Below are 22684 nucleotides of genomic sequence, written 5' to 3' on the forward strand. Positions count from 1 at the left end.
TCTGGTAGAGTTCAACAGCAACTTGTGGTTTTTCTTAAATCTCAGAAAACCAGAAATGAAATGGACATTCTGTATCTATTAAGAATTATATACCAAAACCAACTTTTAATAATATATTCAGTGGAAAAAACTTGAACACATTACTTTTAAGATTAAAAAAAAGAAGAAGAAAGAAAAAAAGACTGCCTGCCATTACTGCTCCCTACTAATGGCCCAGGTCAGTATAAGATAAGGAAAACCATGGTTAATGGACAATTCAAAATTATGAACTAATAAACGGAGTTTACCCTTAACTCGTTATTGCTGGTGTATAAAGAGTGTGTTTGAAGTAGCACTGTTATATAAATGTTTATTTGTATCTAATATAGCATTGTTACCTAACCAATTTATTGAAGCTAATCATTATTTATTTGATTCATTCACTTATTCAACAAGTATCTATACAGCCTATTGTAAGCAAATAACATTCTCTTTTAAGTTAGACTAGAAATGACGGTAAACTAGTCTGAGGAGCACTAAGGAGATATATCCATGGATATAATGGTTGATTGGATATGGAAAGTGAGAGAAGAGAGGATTCACAGATGTCTTGTATGTTTCTGGTTGAGGCAGCCAAGCGGAAGGAGAAAACTTTGTCTTTTTTCTTGCTTTACTGTGTATTTTACAGAGACATAATATAACAGTTTCTATACTGAGAAAGAATACTTGGTGGGAAAGTGACAAAAGGACTTCAGCAACATGTGTATTCTCCTGAGCTTTGAACAGTCCTGAAAGTACTACTCCTGTGGAGTAGGGATGTAATTCATAATGGCCACTGCTTAATCTTAGTGGATGTGGCAGCCTATTGCCCGTCAATGATATTACAGCCATTTTCCTTTCTACAAAGACAGAGAGGAATGCCTATAGGAATTAACTAGACAGTAACCTCCCAGTTTTTAAGTCATGTTGGCTTTTAGCAAAATATACTCATGGAATGTAAAATACAAACTCAGTCCACCTTACTATGTCCATATAAATCAACTTGATCAAAAAGTTGATTAATTGAAGCAGATTTTTCAAAAAATTTAATTAATTTAAAAAATAAATACCAAGATTGTGAGAAGAGTTGGCATCATGAAATAATGAATCATGGAACACTACATTAGAAACTAAGGATATACTGTATGGTGACTAGCATAACATAATAAAAAATTATTATAAAAAAAAAGAGTTGGCATCATGGTACCAAAGAAAGAGTTCAAATAATTATGCATTCATTCAAAGAAGTTGTACACCTTTTACAGACAATCCCTGACTTACAACAATTTGACTTACAAATTCTTGACTTTACAATGGTGTAAAAGTGATTCAGTAGAAACCATACTTCAAATTTTAAATTTGGTATTTTTGCAGGATAACAACATTGGTACTTTAGTCTCATGATGCTGGGCAGCAACAGGAAGCCACGGCACAGCCTCCAGTCAGCCACGTGATCACGGAGGTAAAGAATGATACGCTCACAACCGTTCTGTACCCACACAGCCAATCTGTTTTTCACTTTTAAAAGGTGTAGTGTTAAATAAACTACATGAGGTATTTAACACTTTTTTTTTTTTTTATAAAATGGGCTTTGTATTAGATTTTGCCCACTGCAGGCTATTATAAGTGTTCTGAGTATGGTTAAGGTAGGTTAGGATGAATGTCCAATAGTGTCCAATAGTTTAAATGTATAAAGTGCATTTTTTACTTAAAATATTTTCAGTTAATGATAGGTTTATTGGGGTGCAATCCCATCATAAATTGAGGAAGATTTCTGGTCTGTTCCATATATTGAACACGTTTAGGTAAAGGGAACATTATATTTTCAAGGGTCATTTTTTTTTCTGGCTTTGCAGGCCAAATCCCAAATCAATAAGGTTAAATTAGTAAAAAAGCAAATTTCCAGCTTAATCTAATGTAAAAAACAGTATAATGAGCATATATTTCAAAATGTGGAATATATACCTTGGGATAAAAGAGATTTTGTGGGAATGTTCAAGCAAGCTTGAACAACTACTACTCAAAAGTATTTGACAGGGATTTGTATACTAGATAAAGCCAGATGTCTTCCAAGGTCCCTACCAACTTGGAGATTGTATACTTCCAAATAAGCAACCTAAAACTAAAACTAATCCCCCAAAATTGTATATAGGATTGCTTATGTTTTATATTTTTAGGCAATAAATCATAATTTGTCTAGCTCCATCTTCAAAATAGAATCTCAGCTCTGTAGGATGGGTATTTTCATACCCATTGAAAATAATAATGACAATAAAAGAAATTACATAAGTTGACCTTTGTTATGTAGCTAGTTAATTGGTAGAGTGAAGATAGGTGTAGCTAAACTCATTTACCTTATCCTTGTAAATAAGCTATAAAAATATAATAACATGATAAAATGAATTCTGACACAGGAGTTTGGCTACTCAGAAATAAAATAAACTTGACCATTTCTTCAGAATTAAAAGCATCTCATGAATTGTTTGCATTAAGCAGTTCTCCAGTTTCCATCATCTCTTCAAACTCCTTGTTCTTTAATCTTTCCCTATCATCTTCCTCAGTGCCCCTTTCATGTCTTTGTTACGTAATGTGTAGATGAAGGGATTTAGAGTTGGGGTGACAATTCCATACAGTAAGGCCATGAACTTCTCCCGGTTCTGGAAGGTGGCTGCTGTGGGCTGCAGATAAGTGGCCATAGCAGTGCCATAGAAGAGAAACACCACCACCAGATGGGAAGAGCAAGTCCCTAGGGCCTTTTGGCGACCTTCATGGGACTTCATCTTCCACACAGCCTGAGCAATGCAGCTGTAGGAAATAAGAATGAGAGTGAGAGGCACCAGGAGTAAAAGTGCACTGACCAGGAAGAGTTCCATCTGATTAAATGTGGTATCCACACAAGCGAGTTTGAGGAGAACTGGTACTTCACAGAAGACATGGTCTATGACGTTCCTTCCACAAAGGGGAACCTGTGTGATAAGCACAGTCTGTACCAGTGAGCTAGCCAAGCCAGTCAGCCAGGTGGTGGCCGCCAGTTGCCGACAGACACGTGGATGCATGAGAACAGTGTAGTGCAAAGGCCAGCATACTGCCACATAGCGGTCCACAGCCATGACTGCAAGGAGAATGCATTCTGTAGAACCCATTGCCAAGGACACATACAGCTGACCAACACAGCCACCATAGCTAATTGTCTTTTCTGGGCCCTGCAGGTTAAACAGCAGCTGGGGGACTGTGCTGGTGGTGTAGCAGAGGTCCATTAAAGACAAGTGGATGAGGAAAAAATACATTGGGGTGTGGAGCCGGGGATCCAGATGAGCCAATACGATGATGGCCATGTTGCCAAGCAGAGTCAGCAAGTAGAAAAGCACAATGATGACAAAAAGGGTCATCTCTAACAGAGGCTGCTCAGAGAAGCCCAACAGGAAAAATCCACCAAAGGAGCTGGCATTACGAATAACCATTACCTTTCACTGCATATATGAGACTGAATAGAAATCTATACGGTCATCATCTTTCCTGGGTGCCAACCTAAAAGAGGCAAAGAGAACACATTCCTCTCTGTTTTTGTTTTTTTTTAATGATTTTTTATTATATTATGTTAGTCACCGTACAGTACAACCCTCGGTTTCCGATGTAAGGCTCGATGATTCATTAGTTGCGTATAACACCCAGTGCACCATGCAATATGTGCCCTCCTTACTACCCATCACCGATCTATCCCATTCCCCCACCCCTCTCCCCTCTGAGGCCCTCAGTTTGTTTCTCAGAGTCCATAGTCTCTAATGTTTCATTCCCCCTTCTGATTACCCCCCTTTCTTTATCCCTTTCTTCCCCTACTGATCATCCTAGTTCTTATGTTCCATAGATGAGAGAAATCATATGATAGTTGTCTTTCTCTGCTTGACTTATTTCACTTAGCATTATCTCCTCCAGTGCCGTCCATGTTGCAGCAAATGTTGAGAACTCGTTCTTTCTGATAGCTGAGTAATATTCCATTGTATATATGGACCACAACTTCTTAATCCAGTCATCTGTTGAAGGGCATCTCGGTTCCTTCCACGATTTAGCTATTGTGGACAATGCTGCTATGAACATTGGGGTGCATATGGCCCTTCTCTTTACTACGTCTGTATCTTTGGGGTAAACACCCAGTAGGAGAGCACATTCCTCTCTGAACCATAAATAAGCACTTTAAATTTAAACCCTCACCCTCTCTTATGCCTACATTAATATTTTCTTCCTGCCTTCCTTAGGATTTTTGTCATTTACTTATTTTATATATTTACATCGCCTGGAACCTTGACTACTCCCATTTTTTTTTTACCTCTGCCTTCAAATATGCATATATCCCCCCTATTTTGAAAATCGGGAACAGAAATTTTCATTCTGAACCTAGCTAAGGACCTCATGTATGTTGCAGCATGCTTGGAGCTTTGTTGGAAGGCTCCATCTGCCAGATCCTTATTACCAAAGAAATTCCTTAAACATCATCCTAATAGGCAGGAAAACAAAAGTACATTTGACCACTTTAAAATGGATTATGTTGGTATATTCACAATGAACACCATCCATATTTTACTTTCCTAATATTTTTTAATCAGTTTATACTTTCTGAAAATTTAATTGAACTATAAATGTGTTGTATGGCACATTTTGTCTACATAATAACATTCATATATTGGAAAAGGACGGAACTATTTGAGATATTTACATGAAATCCAAATAACATTGTTTTCAAGTTAGCACTTCCTCCACGACATAGAGGGAACAGATTGGTAGTTTGGGATCTATGTGCAAATAGTTCTTTCAATTAACTGACATAAGAGAAACATGTATCTGTCTGGTAAAATACCGAAAAAAATCATACTAGCTCCCCTTAAATCTAATTAATAACGGAAAACTTTATTCAATTCTGTATTTATTATAAAAGAGCCACAAATAAGTGATTGCTTTACTTCCCATAGAGCCTCTTGTCGTGAGATCTATGGACACATACACGTGAAGAGAAATAAGGGCATTGTTACTGACATTGTTTACCTGAGGTCAAAAAGCAGGCACCGGCAAAGGGAAAATGAGTCTACTCCTGGAGTAGACTCTCCTTCGTCTCTAAAATGAGCGTGTAAGGAAGTAACAAAGAGGGATATACAGTATGTTTACTTGGCTGAGGTCACTGGGGCAAAGAACCCCAAGGAAGTAATTAAGACGTGTGTTCACTAGTGTATAGTTCATCAGGAATCACTTAGGGAAAAGGATGCCTGTAGGATAGACATTTGTGTCAGTCTAGGGGCGCCTGCGTGGCTCAGTCGTTAAGTGTCTGTCTTTGGCTCAGGGCGTGATCCCAGCGTTCTGGGATCGAGTCCTGCATCAGGCTTCTCCGCTGGGAGTCTGCTTCTTCCTTTCCCACTCCCCCTGCTTGTGTTCCCTCTCTCACTGGCTGTCTCTCTGTCAAATAAATAAATAAAATCTTTTAAAAAAAAAAAGAAAGAAATTTGTGTCAGTCTAATCTTACTACTTAGCAAGGGATTATTTGCAGTTTTCAGCATTCAAATAAGATGACCAACTTATTTCACTAAGCATTACAGTTTCTAGAGCTATCCATGTTGTTGCAAATTGCAAGATTTCATTCTTTTTAACAGATGAGTAATATTCTAACATATATATATATGTACATATATAATATCACATCTTTATCCATCCATTTATTGATGGACACTTGGGCTGCTTACATAATTTGGCTATTGTAAATAATGTGTAATAAACATAGGGGTGCAGATATCTTTTCGAATTAGTGTTTTTGCATTCTTGGGTAAATACCCAGTAGTGGAATTACTGGATCATATGGTATTCTATTTTTCATTATTTCAGGAAACTCTATACTGTTTTTCACACTGGCAGCACCAGTTTGCATTCCCACCAACCATACATGAGAGTTCCTTTTTCTCCACATGCTCACCAACACTTGTTTCCTGTGTGTGTTGGGGGGGGTGTTTTAGCCATTCTGATAGGCGTGAGGTAATATCACATTGTAGTTTTAATTGACATTTCCCTGATGATGAGTGATGTTGAGCATCTTTTCATGTGTCTGTTGGCCATCTGGATGGCTTCTTTGGGGAAATGTTTGTTCATGTCTCTGACGTACACCCTGTCTTTTGATTGGAGCATTTAGTTCACTTAGATTCAAAGTAATTATCAATAGGTATATACTTATTGTAATTTTATTTCTGGTTTTATGGTTGTTTTTGTAATTCTTCTCTGTCCTTTATTTTTGCCTTGCTATCGTCTCCTGTGGTTTGAGGCTTTCTTTAGTGATATGCTTGGAATCCTTTAAATTTTTTATGTATCTGTTATAGGTTTTTTATTTTGTTTACCATTAGGTTCACATATAACATCTTATGAATACAGCACTCTATATTATGTTGATGGTCACTTAAATTTGAACCCATTTTAAAAGCACTAAATTTTTACTCCCCTCCCCATGTTTGATGAATGTGATCTCATAGTTTACATTCTTTTATTCTTACTTTCCCTTGACTGATTTTTGTATTTATAATTGATTTTACTGCCATTGTGCTTCAACCACCATACTGATTTTATAATCGTTAGTCTACTACTTTTTGTATGTTTGCATTAACTTTTAAATGTTTTCCTTACCTATTATAAATAATGTTCCTACTCCCGATTATGGTCTTTTCTTTCCACTCGCATAATTTAATGTTTTTTGTAATGCTGGTTTAGTGGTGATAAACCCCTTTAACTTTTGTTTGTCTGGGAAACTCTAGATCCCCTTCTACTCAGAATAATGGACTTGCTGGGCATTCTTAGATGCATGTTTTTTTCTTTTATTCCATTTTTTTTCCCTTTGAGGGCTTTGAACCTATCATGCCACTCTCTTTTTGCTGTAAAGTTTTTTTAAAAGATAGCTGATAACCTTATGGGCTTTCCCTTGTTTGTAACTTTTCTCTGCTGCTTTCAAAGTTCTCTATCACTACTTTTTTAAATAAAGATTTTATTTACTTATTTGTCAGAGAAAGAGAGCACAAGCAGGGGGAGAGGCAGGCAGAGGGAGAAGCAGGCTCCATGCTAGGGAGCCTGATGCAGGACTCGATCCCAGGATCCTGGGATCATGACCAGAGCTGAAAGCAGATGCTTAACCAACTGAGCCACCCAGGCATCCCTCTATCACTGCCCTTTACCATTTTAACTCTTATGTGTCTTGGTCTGGACCTCCTTGGGTTGATTTTGTCAGAGGCTCTCTGTGCCTCATGGATGTGGATATCTGTTTTCCTTCTTCAGGTTAGGGAAATTTTCAGCTATTATTTATTCGAATAAATTTTTTTGCCCCCATCTCTCTGTCTTCTCTTTCTGGGATCCTTATAATGACAATGTTATTAGGTTTAATGATGTCACCTAGTTCCTTATTTTTTTATTATTTTTTTATTTGTTATTCAGCTTTATTACTTTCCATTACCCTGTTTTCCAGATCACTGATTTGCTCTTCTGCTTCCTCTAATGTTTTATTGATTCCCTTTACTGTATTTTTTTAAAATTTCAGTTATCATGTTCTTTATTTCTAGTTCATTTTTATATTTCCTATATCCTTGTTGAAGGTCTCACTAAGATTTTCCATTCTTTTCATAAAGTGAGTATCTTTATGACCCTTACTTTGAATTCTTTATCAGGCATATCCTATCTCTTTCATTTTGTTCTTTTTTTGTGGCTTTGTCCTGTTCTTTTATATGAGAGATACTCTTCTGTTTCTCCATTTTGTCTGACTCTCTGTTTCTATGTATTAGGAAAGTCAGCTATGTTCCAGATCTTGAAAATAGTAGCCTTATAAAGAAGAGGTTCTATGGTGCCCTGTCATACAATACCCCTTACTCCCCAGACCAAGCACTTCAGGTGTGTTTCCTATGTAGGTTGCATGTGCCCAACTCTTGTGGCTGAGCCATGTTTATTTTCAGTCCAGTTGGCTGCAATGGCCCAACACAGTAGGCAGGGTTTTATTCCTGTGCTGTTAATGGGCCTGTCTGGAGCCACCATGGGCTTGTAGTTGCCATGTCAGCAGTCAGAGCTGATGCCTGCCTCAGCCTATTTGCTGGGACCGCAGTCACACTGAACTGCAAAGCCCTCTCACTATGCTGCACCCAAGAGACTTTTGTGGCTGTGCTGATCTGGCTATCAAACCAGATGCCTACTCCCAGTCCATCTATTGAGACTACAGTCATACCATCTTGCAGGGTGCTCTTCCCTATGTTGTCCCCTGAAAGGCTGTCATTGGTGGGTGGGACCAGACAGACGAGATGCCTGCCCCCAGTTTACCCACCAGAGCTGCAGTTGCACTCTCTCTGTGCTGCCAGCTATAAGATTCAGCTGCTAGGATGGTTGGTGCACTGGTCTGATTATCTTCCCCTCTCCCCAGGGCAGGAGTCACTTCCAATTGGTGCCTGTTCCTGTTGGAGTTGCTTCCAGGGTGTTTGGGGGGCAGTAATCACTTTGGAGGGAGACCTACAGAGTGGGGTGGGTTGATTGGGGTGGATCTGCAGGGGAACATGTGGGTGAGGGGCATGGTGTTAGCAAGGGAGGTAAAGGGCATTCCCACCAATCCCCGCAAATGTCTGGCTATCTAGAAAGTGATGCCTTTTTGTTCTTGGAGAAGTATTTATTTACTTAAGATTGGTACATAAATCTCCTCTTGCATATTCCAGGCACTTTTCGAACTGCTGCTTCCATGTTGCATCTCAGCAGGGTTTTTTTTTTTAAGCTATCTCTTTAGGGGTGGAGACTCAGCTTTCTATTGACCCCCAGCTCTCCTGGAGCTAAGCCCACTGATTTTTAAAGTACCTGGAGTCAAGGCCCACTGTAGAAACTCACAAATTTAAGCTCCACTTGTTATCAAGGCCAAATCTTATGGGGACTGGTCTTCGTGCAGGTCCCCCACACCTGGGGTGCCGGGTGTGGAAGTCTTATCTTGGTTCACCATGCTTATGGTGCCCCTTGTGTTTGTGGTCAGCCTTGTCACGTGCTTGTTTCCCAATACATCTGCCCTTCCTGTCTTTTCTGATATGACCTCTTCTCTGTAATTAACTATGGAAAATCTGTTCTGTCTGTCTCCAGGTCTTTTCAGAGTTAATTGCACTAATGTGCCTATTATATCAGTGTGTTTGTGAAGTGAAGTGATCTCAGGATTTCCTACTCTGCCATCTTCCCAGAACTCCCAATATGCCTGAAGTTAAGACAAACCCTCTTCACAATCCTTCAGCAGAGGTTCCTAGTAATAGATTAAATTAACTAGTATGTTGTGAACAAAGCTATATGCACAAAGTTTACTTTTTTTGTTTGTTTTTGTTTTTGTTTGTTTTCCTAATCTTTGAACAGAATCCCCTGACTTACCATTGGAGAAAAAGACAGTGGGTAACTAAACTTGATGCATTTCTTCTTTTTTAATGACTTTCAGCTTCCCCTCTCAGAAAGGTCAGTATCAAAACATATTGCTTACCACAGCTTACAAACAAGAATTTCCAATACATGAAGAAATAAAAATTTAAGTAAAAATCAGGTTAGCAGAGGGTCTGGTCACTGGTCTTATATTTTAAAAGTTTATTGAGTAGATTACACCTCAAAAGTGAGATAGATAGTTATGAGTGGAAATTTTTGGCATTTGAAATTTAGAGAGCAGTGTTGGAATAGGAAATTATGTCATATATCTATGGATGTCCATTGCCCTACAAAGGTTCCAGCATCTCCATGTCTTCAAACCTTACAGGCAAAAATACGTAGACTATTCTATACCTTTATGTCCATTTATAGTGCTTAACCCAAATCACAGAGTCGTCATGTTCCAAAGAGGCAGAAACACTCCCCTGTAGGTCACTATTCTGTATCATCTTTGTTAGTGTAAGATGATGAAGCATGAGATTTCTAGTGGGGAAGCACAAGTTCATAATCATGCTCAAGGGTACAGGAAGAAGGCCTGGTAACACAAGTCATCTTGACAAGGGCATATTCTGTTTCTGACCCATTTCTAAATGGCTTCACTCGCTTTGTGGTAGAGTCGATATTCTCATAACCATCATCATTGGAGCTCAGGGAGGGCCTCCGATAAGGTCTGTGACTAATGACGGAGTAGCACAGTTCCTCAGAACCACTGCCATTCTCATTTTCCTGCCAAGCACAAAAATAGTAACAATCATAAATCAAGGATCCAGGACCATCCATCAGATTTAAGCTCAGTGACCGCACCTCCTTTCTTATTGTCTGACGGTAATCTTACACAGCAGGTATCCAAAACCCTTTCTCCAAGTCCTAATACCTTACAGACTTCATTTTAGCAAATATGTACTGTGTTCTAAGCTACTATTCATTATTCTTTCATTTCACTTCAAATAACAAAAGAAAAAAGAAGGATATTATTACCCTTCTGAGTATCTAAAAGAAAGTCGTTGTATACATTGTCACACATATTCAGACATAATATATGCAATAATCATACCTCAAGTAAGTAATTAATCAAACTACATAAAAATCAAGTTTCATAAGCAATTTAAAATTAAATTTCTTTTTTTTTTAAGATTTTATTTATTTATTTGACAGAGATAGAGACAGCCAGCGAGAGAGGGAACACAAGCAGGGGAGTGGGAGAGGAAGAAGCAGGCTCATAGCGGAGGAGCCCGATGTGGGACTCGATCCCAGAACGCTGGGATCACGCCCTGAGCTGAAGGCAGACACATAACCACTGTGCCACCCAGGCGCCCCTAAAATTAAATTTCTGAGCTTAAATACATTCTCAGTTACATAGACCATGAAAGAAAAATGAAAACATTAAGATATTATATTGTAATTAAATCAATAAAATGCTTGTGATGTAATATTAAAAGGAATAAACACTTTTATGTCTATTAATTTCCACCATATTTGTAAATATAAATGCTAATTCCTGGGCTTAAATATTGGAAGGCAACATGGAAAACAAAAGAATTAATGTTTTATGGTAGTTAAATAATATGTGTAAATTTATTTCATTTTAGTTTTGTTATGGTACCTTTGAAAATTAAAATAATAAACTTCAGTAGAATTGGGTCAACAATAAGAATTTGCCAGTCACTAAAATCAGTTAAAATAATGTTTTTTTAATGTTCTCTATTTCTTCATTAAAATTATAAAGAAAATTATTTAAAGCATAAAATACATTGATAAGCTCATTCAGAAATTACAAGAAAGACCTACAGCTATCCTTAAATAAAGTCATCTGTATTTTGACATTTATCACACAAATTAATATTTTTTATTACCTGATTAGAAGTAGATGAAACTTCTTTACCTGAAGGATTAAGAAAAAAAAAAACAACAAAACTAAGATTTTTTGAACTATCACAAGTTGGAGGGAAAGGGGAAAATGATAAAATGCAGTGATAAAACTGCAAGGAAGTCCACCATCCAAGTATGTGACATTATCTCATGTTATTACTGAGGTTCTCAAGCTGAATGACAAGATCAGGAAAGAATAAATGTTAATATATGTGAATATATGTAAAAAAATATGTGAATATATGTTCAAGAAGCATTAATACTATGTTTCTGTGTAATTTACTAAAATAAAGTAAATTTGCTAAATGAAAGTAGATTTTGGAATTGAGTAATAAAATTTTCTTCACAAACATGCCATGACAATAAAGTATGGCAAGTTCAAAGAAAGAACAATTATGTGTGAAATTTAAGATATAAATTCTATAAAACTATCATAAGGAAATCTTTCTTTTTATCATAAGGAAATCTTAATTCTTACAGATAAATAGTTATAGCAGAGATAGACACTGAAGTAACAAAATTAACTATTTCAAATTAAATACAAATATAAAGATTCAGGTTAACTGCATCTATGAATGCTAAAGTAATTTATATTTTTATTGTTAATCTGAGATCCACAACTAGTATTTTTTTAGAGAACTATTTCTTGATTTGTTCATGTTCATTTTTTTTAAGTTTATTTTTGTTTTTTTTTATTTCCCTTGCCTCAGAAGACATACCTAGAAAGAAGTTGCTATGGACAATGTCAAAGAGGTTACAAAACTAAATGACACATGTGGAATGATAGAAGATATTTGCAAATGACATATTGATAAATGGTTAGTTTCTAAAATATATAAAGAACTTTTAAAACTCAAAAACCAAAAAAAAAAAAAACAAATAATCGAATTACAAATAGGCAGAAGACATGAATAGACATTTGGCCAAAGAAGACATACGAATGGCCAACAGACACATGAAAAGATGCTCAACATCATTCATCATCAGAGAAATGCAAATCAAAACTACAATGAAATATCACCGGACACCAGTCAGAATGGATAAAATCAACAACATAAGAAACAACAGGTGTTAGTGAGGATGTAGAGGAAGGGGAACCTTCTTGCACTCTCAGTGGGAATGCAAGCAGGTGCTGCCATTTTGGAAAACAGTATGGAGGTTCCTCAAAAAGTTAGTCTTCATTTTACAGTATAGTTTATCCAGTGTAAGTATTGCTACTCTGGCTTTCTTCTGACACTCATTTGCATGATAAATGTTTCTCCATCCTCTCACTTTCAGTTTCCAGGAATCTTTAGGTCTGAGATGAGTCTCTTGCAGGCAGCATACAGATGGGTCTTTTGTTTTGTTTTGTTTTTTTCAACTTTTAGAAACTGTTTATTTTCTGTCAACTTTATTTCAACTTTGCCTTTTTGGAAGAGCAGTTTAAGACCACACAGTGGTTATTCCTACCCATTCAGTGGCCTGAGCAGTGGGAGATGCAGACCAGTCTTTAGTGGCAGACTGAGCACTCCAGTCTTCATTAGGGAACTACTGAAAAGGCACAGAGGGCACCTGCATGCCTTCGGACCAGTTTGTGACTTCAGGATGAGTAATGGTGAACTCAGGAGCTGGAGCAGTGCATTCGCCCTGAACTCCCTCCTTGGTCACAGCATTTTTAGCAGGGGCCTGCTCTTCCTTTTCAATCTCTTCAGAATCTCTGTAGAAGTAGAGATCAGGCACAACCTCCCATGGGTGTGCATGGGAAATGGTGCCACTCAGGCACAGAACTTCCCTGGGGCCAGCATCCACCACATGGGACCTGCTGAGTGAGCTCTCTTGTTGTTGCAAGGGATGACGATGTCCACACAGCACGGGGGAGAGTCTGTGTTACACAGAGCAATGGTAGGCAGGTTAACATAAGACACCTCTGTGACAGGCTGGTGTTCAGCCCTGGGATCAGGAACCACCAGAAGTCTCAGCTCCCAGAAGGCTGCCTGGATCTGGTTCCTGACAGTTCCAGGAGTGAAGCAGCCAGAAACAGGAGTGGCTCCAGTAGCATCAGCAAACTTCAGCACAGCTGTCTGGCCAGTATTCCTGGATGATATGACACTGATATCAGCTGGGTTTCCAATGGCAACAATGGCATGAGCTGCCAGCAGAAGCTTCTCCCAGGTTCTCCTCAGATTCGTGATGTAGATGCCATCACTTTTCCTTTTGTGGATGCACTGTTCCATTTGGAAGTCAAGACTGGTGCCACATAAGTGTGTTCCTGCTGCAAGGAATTTGAGGACACCCTCTCCATTCATTTTCAGGACATCAAGGGCTCTGAACTTTGTGAAAGTTTCCCCGTAAGTTATGATGGAAACACAAACAATGCCATAGGGACCCCTCCTTGGGTACTGTGGAAAGGGATGGGCTTGGTCTGTTTTTGTTTTGTTTGTTTGTTTTTGTTTTGTTTTTATCCATTCTGACCCCTTATGTCTTTTGATTGGAGCATTTAGTCTCCATGTACTTTGAATGTAAATTCAAAGTAATTATTGATAGATATGTACTTGTTGCCATTTTATTATTTATTTTGTGGTTGTTTCTGGACATTTTCTCTTGTCCTTTCTTGTCTTTCTATTTTTAGGCTTTGCTGATTTCTTTAGTGATATATTTGGATTTCTTTCTCTTCATTCTTTGTATGTTCATTAGTGGTTTTTGATATATGGTTGGTATTACACTTGTATGCAACCTCTTTTGCAAGTAGAAGTCTATATTAAGTTGATGGTCATTCAAGTTTGAACCCAGTCTTTTCTCCTTTCCTCCCACACATTTTAGGTATATGTTGTTATATTTTATATCTTTTTTTGTTTTTGGTGTGAGTTCCTTGGCTGATTTTTACAGAAACACTTATTTTTTTTACTGCTTCTGTTTCCTGTCTTTATACTGTCACTTCCGATCTCTCCTTTCCACACAAAGAGTCCTCTTTAATATTTCTTGCAGGACTAGTCTACTGGTTATGAGCTCCTTTCATGTTTGTTTGGGAGACTCTTCATCTCTCCTTCTATTCTGCCTTGTTGTATAGAATATTCTTGGCTGCATATTTTTCCCATCCAGCATATTGAATATATCATGGTACTCCCTTCTGGCTTGCCAACTGTCTGTTGAGAAATCTCAAGCTAGACTTATGGGTCTTCCCTTGTAAGTTAAGGACTTCTTTTGTCTTGCTGCTCATGAGATTTTTTTTCCTTCATTGCTATATTTTGCAAATTTAATTATAATATTGTTGTTCTTCTGTTTTTGTTGATTTTGAAGGGAGTTCTCTGTGCCTCCTGCATCTGGATGTCTGTTTTCTTCCCCAGATTAGGGTAGTTTTCAGCTATTATTTCTTCAAATAAACTTTCTGTGTCCTTTTCTCTCTTTTTTTTTAAGATTTTTTTTTTTTTGAGAGAGAGTGAAAGAGAGCATGAGCAGGGGGAGGGGCAGAGGGAGAAGCAGACTCCCTGCTGAGCATGGAGCCCAATGTGGGGCTCAATCCCAGGACTCCAGGATCATGATGAGCTGAAGGCAGACGGTTAACCAACTGAGCCACCCAGGTGCCTCCTTTTCTCTCTTTTCTTCTGGGACTCTATAAGACAAATATTATGTTTGATGGAGTCACTGAGTTCCCTGAGTCTATTCTCCTTTTGCATAATTCTTCCTTCTCTCTTTTGTTCAGCTTCACTGCTTTCCATTACTTTGTCTTATAAGCCATTAATTTATTCCTCTGCTTCTTCTGACCTGCTGCTCATTGCATCAGGCCTGTTTTTAATCTCATTTATTGTATTCTTCATCTCTGACTCATTCCTTTGTATACCTTGTGTCTCTGTGGTAAGGGTCTCATGGATGTCTTCTCTTCTTTTCTCAACCCGTGTGTATCTGTATTATCATTGCCTTGGATTTTCTATCAGGCATGTTGCTTATATCTGTTTTACTTAGATCTCTGGACCAGTCCTCATGTTGTTCTATCATTTGAGATAAATTCCTGATTTTGCATTTTGTCTAAGTCTCTGTCTTCTTTTGTGTGTTAGAAAAGCCAGCTATGTCTCCTGCTTCTGAAAATAATGGCCTTGTGAATATGTCATGTAGCACCTGGTACATCAGGGAGTATCTCTGGTGTGAGCTGTGTACGTTTTGCTGTTGTGTTCTGGCTGCTCTGTCCTTCAGGCCAGTCATCTGCAGAGGCTCTCCTTGCCTGCTGTGGGCAGTGTTTGGTCCCTGACCTGAATATGGTGAGTTTTAACGAGGTGTGCTCTAGTCTGCTTGTGTAATGAGACTTGACACCACCTCCACTGGAAGGGAAGTCCTGCAAAACTCCTTAGTCAAGAGACGTGTCTTCTGGGGAAAGGGACCACTGCACTGGGACTGAGGCAAATGTGACTGAAAGGTGCAGTTCCACCAGAGCACAGGGGTGTGGGTCTTGGGGTAAGCAAGTTAGGCAGCCAGTGTAGGGACTGCACTGCTTCCCACAGATGGATATGTATTTAGGCCCAATTATTTGCCTGCCTTCTCTCCAGGAGCAGCACTGTGCCCTCCGGGCTCTATTCCAGCCAAGCTCAAGCCTTTAAAACTCCGAGTTTTAAGCCTTGCTGGTAGCAAGACCTCATGATATTCAGGTACCCCCACTTTCCAAGCCAGTGGCTTTGGGGAAACATTCTCCTTGTGCATTCATCTGTTTGCTCCTCTCTCTCTCTTGCCCTTCTTCATGAGCAGGTTCCCTCCCTTTCACAGCACCTGTGATCTGTTCTCCCCTAAACCACATCTCTGCACTTCCTACCTTCTTAAATATGGTTTCTTCCTTCCCTTTAGTTGTCGAGTTTGTTCTGTCAGTCTTCAGGTCTATTTCTAGGGTATTTAGGATGATTTCCTTGTTATCTAGTCATGTTCATGGAATAAGGCAAGCCCGGGGTCCTACTCTGCTGCCATCTTCCTGATCCCCACAACTAGTATTTTTTTTTAATTAACAATCTTGAATGAGAGAGGTCACAGAACACTAAATATGGCAAAAATACCAAATTATAAGCGGAATATCAAGTAATTCTGAAATTTACAACTTAATAAGCTTGATAGTGACCTTTAGTCACTATACGAGGCACATCTAACAGATTCTGCAAAAACAACATGCTGATAGTTTCTCATAGCTCACTATTTTCAAAAATAAAATGTCATGTTCAATGCACCAATTTCATGTATGGGACTTTATTTATTTATTTATTCATATAAAATAATTTGATGAAACAAAATTTCAATCTTAATATTGTTTTATAATCATGAACTGAGGGATGTCCCCTCTCACCTCTTATTCAACATGGTAGTCCTAGCTGCAGCAATCAGACAAAAAGAAATAAAAGGCATGCGAATCAATAAGGAAAAAGTAAAACTTTCACTATTTGCAGATAACATGATACTCTACATAGAAAACCTGAAAGACTCATCCAAAAATCTGCTAGAACTGATGAACAAAGTCATTAAAGTTGCAGGATACAAAATCAGTGTACAGAAATTGGTTGCATTTCTATACCTTGATAAGGAAGCAGCAGAAAGAGAAATTAAGGGATGGATCCCATTTACAATTGTACTGAAAATAAGATACCTAGGAATAAACCTGATCAAAGAGGTAAAAGATCTGTACTCTGAAAAGTAGAAAACACTGAGGAAAGAAATTGAAGAAGACATAAAGAAATAGAAAGATGTCCCATCCTCATGGATTACAAGAACAAATATTGTTAAAATGTCTATACTACACAAAGAAATCTACACAATTAATGCAATCCCTATCAAAATAACAACAGGATCTTTCACAGAACTAGAACAAACACTTTTAAAATTTGTATGGAACCACAAAAGACCCTAAATTGCCAAAGCAATCTTGAAACAGTAAAGCAAAGCCGGAGGCATCACAATACTGGACTTAGTTATATCATAGAGACATAGTAATCCAAACAATATGGTACTGGCACAAAAATAGACACACAGATCAATGGAACAGAATAAGGAACCCAGAAATAAGTCTGCAATTATATGGTGAATTATTCTTCACAAAATCAGGAAAGAATATCCAATGAGAAAAAGACAGTCTCTTCAACAAATGGTGTTGGGAAACTGGACAGCAACATGCAAAAGAATGAAACGTACCACTTTCTTATACCACACACAAGAAATAAATTTAAAATGGATTAAAGACCTAAATATGAGACTTGAAGCTATAAAAACCCTAGAAGAGAACACAGGCACTAACTTCTCTGACATTTGTCATAGCAAATTTTTTCTAGATATGTTTCCTGAGGGTGGGGAAACAAAAGCAAAAATAAACTATTGGAACTTAATCAAAACAAAAACTTGTGCACAGCAAAGGAAATAATCAACAAAAGTAAAAGGCAGCCTATGGAATGAGAGAAGATATTTGCAAATGACATATCTGACAAAGGGTTAGTATCAAAGTATGTAAGAAACTTATAAAACTCAACACCCAAAAAACAAAGAATCCAATTAAAAATGAGCAGAAGACATGAACAGACATTTCTCCAAAGACATACAAATGGCCAACAGATGTTCTGCATGAAAAGATACCCAACATCACTCGTCATGAGGGAAATACGAATCAAAACCACAATAAGATACCATCTCACACCACTCACAATGGCTAAAATCAATAACACAAGAAACAACAGGTGTTGGTGAGGGAGTGGAGAAAGGGAAACCTTATCACAATGTTAGTGGGAATGCAAACTGGTGAAGTCACAGTAGAAAACAATATGGAGGTCCCTCCAAAAGTTAAAAATAGAACTACCTATGATCCAGCAATCCCAGTACTGGGTTTTCACCCAAAGAATGAAAAAAACGCTAATCCAAAAGGGTACATGCAGCTTTATGTCTATAGCATTATCAATAATAGTGAAATCCTGGAAGCAGCCCAAGTGCCCATCGACTGATGAATACATAAAGAAGATGTGGTATATACATACGATTTCACTCATATGTGAAATTTCAGAAACAAAACAGATGAACATGGCAGGAAAAAAAAAAGAAGCCAGGAAACAGACTTTTAACTACTAGAGAACAAACTGATGATTACCGGAGGGGAAGCAGGTGGGGGTATCATTGAATAGGTGATGGGGATTACAGAGAGCGCTTGCTGTGAAGAGCACTGGGTGTTCTGTGTAAGTGATGAATCGCTAAATTCTACACCTGAAACTAGTACCACACTGTATGTTAACTAACCAGAATTTAAATAAACACATCGTAACCCAAAACTAATAAAACACTGTAGGTTAACTAACTTGACTTAAAATAAAAACTTTTTATTTATTTTTTTAAAGATTTTTAAATTTATTTATTTGACAGAGAGAGACAGCCAGTGAGAGAGGGAACACAAGCAGGGGGAGTGGGAGAGGAAGAAGCGGGCTCCCAGCGGAGGAGCCTGATGTGGGACTCGATCCCAGAACGCTGGGATCACGCCCTGAGCCGAAGGCAGACGCTCAACGACTGAGCCACTCAGGCGCCCCAATAAAAACTTTTTAAAAAAAACCCAAGATACTCTCTCCACCATAAGATTCTTAATTATATCCTCAAAATCCCATTTTGTCATCTTAAAGAAAAAATAATTCAGATTTAAACTTGTTATCTTTCGGGGCCTGTTATCTTTTGGGGCCTTATCTTTAGGCCTACCATAAAGACCTAAAGGTAGGCCTTTATGCTGCCTACCACGCATGTATCCCTTATTATTGAGGAAAACATCTACAGATTTGGGAGTATATGAATATTGAATATGAATATATGAATATATATAATGTATATTAATGTAACCTGCTCATCCATCCCCCAACATTTCATAAAATGAAACCCCCCCTTTTCCTAAGTCCATGATGTAATATACTGGGGAGCATCACAACTTTTTTTCTGAAATACAAAAGTAATCTTTTGTTTGTTTCTTATTTAGTAAATCTGGTAGCCCTACTATATTATTCATGAGACTTTAGTGGACTGCAATGTCTTTTCTGCAGTTGGTACCATGAATGATTGAAAGCAACAAACTTCCCAAAGTATGAGAAACTGGTTTTACTTATATCATCAGGTTTGCTGCACAGGCAGAGAGAATCACAATGGTATTGAAATATGGGACACAAGCGGTCCACAGCACCACTGCTAAGAGTTTGCTAAAGTATTAAGGAGGGCGTGTATTGCATGGAGCACTGGGTGTTATATGCAAGTAATGAATCATGGAACTTTAATTCAAAAACTTGGGATGTACTGTATGGTGACTAACATAAGAAAAAATTATTATAAAAAAAAAGAGTTTGCTAAAGTTAACCTGCAGTCATCTCCGTGGAAGAGGCCACCCGAAATGGCTGCTCCAATTGACCATTATGAAAAAAATGAGGAGTACAAAGACTGAGCAATTGCTTCTGAAGCACATAAACACAAATCAAGATACCATCATGACTTTAAATTTGTAATTCAAGAATTAAAAGACCAAGTAAATTGCTCTGAAAGAATATCCTTTGTACCTGAGCCCACTAATCACAGTAAAGGGTAAAATATTTTTCTCCTATATCTATTTCACAGTGAGTGGAGACGAACCATAAACACAGCCTGTGAATATCACCACATAATGAAAACAAGGGTAAAATAGATATATTGACCAATGGGCAACATGATCACATTGATTCTCCTATTCTGCTCTGGTGACCTGGTCCATATGGAATGTAAACAAACTAACCAATAGCAATGTATCTTCCCCAAGGAAATCAGGAAATTAGTGATTTGAATATTGAAAAGATGCAAAGGTGGTGATTTTTAAAAGATTTTATTTATTTATTTATTTATTATTTATTTATTTTAATTTTTTTTATTATATTACGTTAGTCACCATACAGTACATCCCCGGTTTCCGATGTAAAGTTCGATGATTCATTAGTTGCGTATAACAACCAGCGCACCATGCAATACGTGCCCTCCTTACTACCCATCACCAGTCTATCCCATTCCCCCACCCCCCTCCCCTCTGAGGCCCTAGTTTGTTTCTCATAGTCCATAGTCTCTCATGCTTCATTCCCCCTTCTGATTACCCCCCTTTCTTTATCCCTTTCTTCCCCTACTGATCGTCCTAGTTCTTATGTTCCATAGATGAGAGAAATCATATGATAATTGTCTTTCTCTGCTTGACTTATTTCACTTAGCATTATCTCCTCCAGTGCCGTCCATGTTGCAGCAAATGTTGAAAATTCTTTCTTTCTGATAGCTGAGTAATATTCCATTGCATATATGGACCACAACTTCTTAATCCAGTCATCTGTTGAAGGGCATCTCGGTTCCTTCCACGCTTTGGCTATTGTGGACAATGCTGCTATGAACATTGGGGTGCATATGGCCCTTCTCTTCACTACATCTGTATCTTTGGGGTAAATACCCAGTAGTGCAATGGCTGGATCATAGGGTAGCTCAATGTTTAACTTTTTAAGGGACCTCCACACTGTTTTCCAAAGTGGCTGTACCAGCTTCCATTCCCACCCACAATGTAGGAGGGATGCCTTTCTCCACATCCTCTCCAACAAATGTTGTTTCTTGCCTTGTCAATTTTTGCCATTCTAACTGGCATAAGGTGCTATCTCAGTCTGGTTTTGATTTGAATTTCCCTGATGGCTAATGATTTTGAACTTTTTTTCATGTGTCTGTTAGCCATTTGTATGTCATCATTGGAAAAGTGTCTGTTCATATCTTCTGCCCATTTTTTGATTTGTTTGTTTCTTGTGTATTGAGTTTGAGAAATTCTTTGTAGATCTTGGATACCAGTCTTTTATCTATAGTGTCATTTGCAAATATCTTCTCCCATTCCGTGGGCTGCCTCTTAGTTTTTTTGACTGTTTCCTTAGCTGTGAAGAAGCTTTTTATCTTGATGAAGTCCCACAAGCTCATTTTTTCTTTTGTTTCTCTTGCCTTTGGAGATGTGTCATGAAAAATGTTGCTTTGGCCGATGTCGTATAGGTTGCTGCTTATGTTCTCCTCCAGGATATTGATGGATTCCTCTCTCACATCGAGGTCGTTCATCCACTTGGAGTTTATCTTTGTTTATGGTGTGAGAGAGTGGTCAAGTTTCATTCTTTTGCATGTATCTGTCCAATTTTCCCAGCACCATTTATTGAAGAGACTGTCCTTTTTCCACTGGATGTTTTTTCCTGCTTTATCAAATATTAGTTGCCCAAAGAGCCGAGGGTCCATTTCTGAGCTCTCTATTCTGTTCCATTGGTCTATGTGTCTGTTTTTGTGCCAGAACCATGCTGTCTTTGTGATCACAGCTTTGTAGTACAGCTCGAAATCCGGCATTGTGATGCCCCCAGCTTTGTTTTTCCTTTTCAACAGTTCCTTGGTGATTCGGGGCCTTTTCTGGTTCCATATAAATTAAAGGACTATTTGTTCCTGTTCTTTGAAAAATGTCATTGGTATTTTGATCGGGATAGCATTGAAAGTGTAGATTGCTCTAGGTAGCATGGACATTTTAACTACGATAATTCTTCCAATCCATGAGCATGGAATATTTTTCCATCTTTTTCTGTCTTCCTCAATGTCTTTCAAGAGTGATATATAGTTTCTAGAGTACAGATCCTTTACGTCTCTGGTTAAGTTGATTCCAAGGGAACGTATGGTTTTTGGTGCTATTGTAAATGGGATGGATTCCCTAATTTCTCTTTCTTCAGTCTCATTATTCATGTACAGAAATGCAACTGATTTCTGGGCATTGATTTTATATCACACCACATTACTGAATTGCTCTATAACTTCTAATAGTTTGGGAGTGGATTCTTTTGGGTTTTCCATATCGAGTATCATGTCATCTGCGAAGAGAGACATTTAGACTTCTTCTTTGCCGATTTAGATACCTATTTTATCCCTTTTTGTTGTCTGATTGACGTTGCAAGGAATTCTACTACTATGTTGAATAATAGTGGTGAGAGTGGGCATCCTTGTTGTGTTCCTGATCCTAAGGGAAAGGCTTCCAGCTTTTCCCCATTGAGAATATTTACGGTAAGCTTTTCAAAGATGGCTTTTATGAGATTGAGGAATGTACCCTCTATTCCTACACTCTGAAGGGTTTTAAGCAGGAAAGGATGCTGTATTTTGTCAAATGCTTTTTCTGCATCTATTGAGAGAATCATATGGTTCCTGACACTTTTCTTGTTGATATGATCTATCACACTGATCGATTTGTGAATGTTGAACCACACTTGCATCCCAGGGATAAATCCCACTTGGTCATGATGGATAATCCTTTTAATGTACTGTTGTATTCTATTAGCCAGTATCTTGTTGAGGATTTTGGCATCCATATTCAATAGGGAAATCGGTCTGTAATTCTCCTTTTTGA

At 38.0% G+C, this 22684-nt stretch overlaps 2 protein-coding genes and 1 pseudogene across 5 annotated transcripts in view; all 3 read right to left on the reverse strand.

Annotated features, from left to right (window-relative positions):
• Window positions 1-2552: 2552 nt before the first annotated feature.
• On the reverse strand, window positions 2553-3479 carry LOC103682432 (olfactory receptor 2G3-like). Its single transcript, XM_008712040.2, has one exon. It carries the CDS (start codon window positions 3477-3479, stop codon window positions 2553-2555), a length of 927 nt encoding a protein of 308 aa, XP_008710262.2.
• Window positions 3480-9604: 6125 nt separating this feature from the next.
• The window catches only part of GCSAML (germinal center associated signaling and motility like), a 67805-nt gene continuing 54725 nt past the window's right edge, over window positions 9605-22684 (reverse strand). For all 4 annotated transcript variants that reach the window (XM_008712030.2, XM_008712031.2, XM_040622687.1 and 1 more), the window contains 2 exons: window positions 11307-11335; window positions 9605-10179 (listed from right to left, as the gene is read on the reverse strand). In XM_008712030.2, the coding sequence (XP_008710252.1) occupies window positions 9937-10179; window positions 11307-11335 (272 nt within the window). In that variant the 3' untranslated portion in view covers window positions 9605-9936. The remainder of the gene's footprint in view (window positions 10180-11306; window positions 11336-22684) is intronic.
• Window positions 12513-13639, reverse strand: LOC121100785 (annotated as a pseudogene).

Source organism: Ursus maritimus, unplaced genomic scaffold (assembly GCF_017311325.1).
Source record: "Ursus maritimus isolate PB19 unplaced genomic scaffold, ASM1731132v1 scaffold_5, whole genome shotgun sequence".
Classification (NCBI taxonomy): Eukaryota; Metazoa; Chordata; class Mammalia; order Carnivora; family Ursidae; genus Ursus; species Ursus maritimus.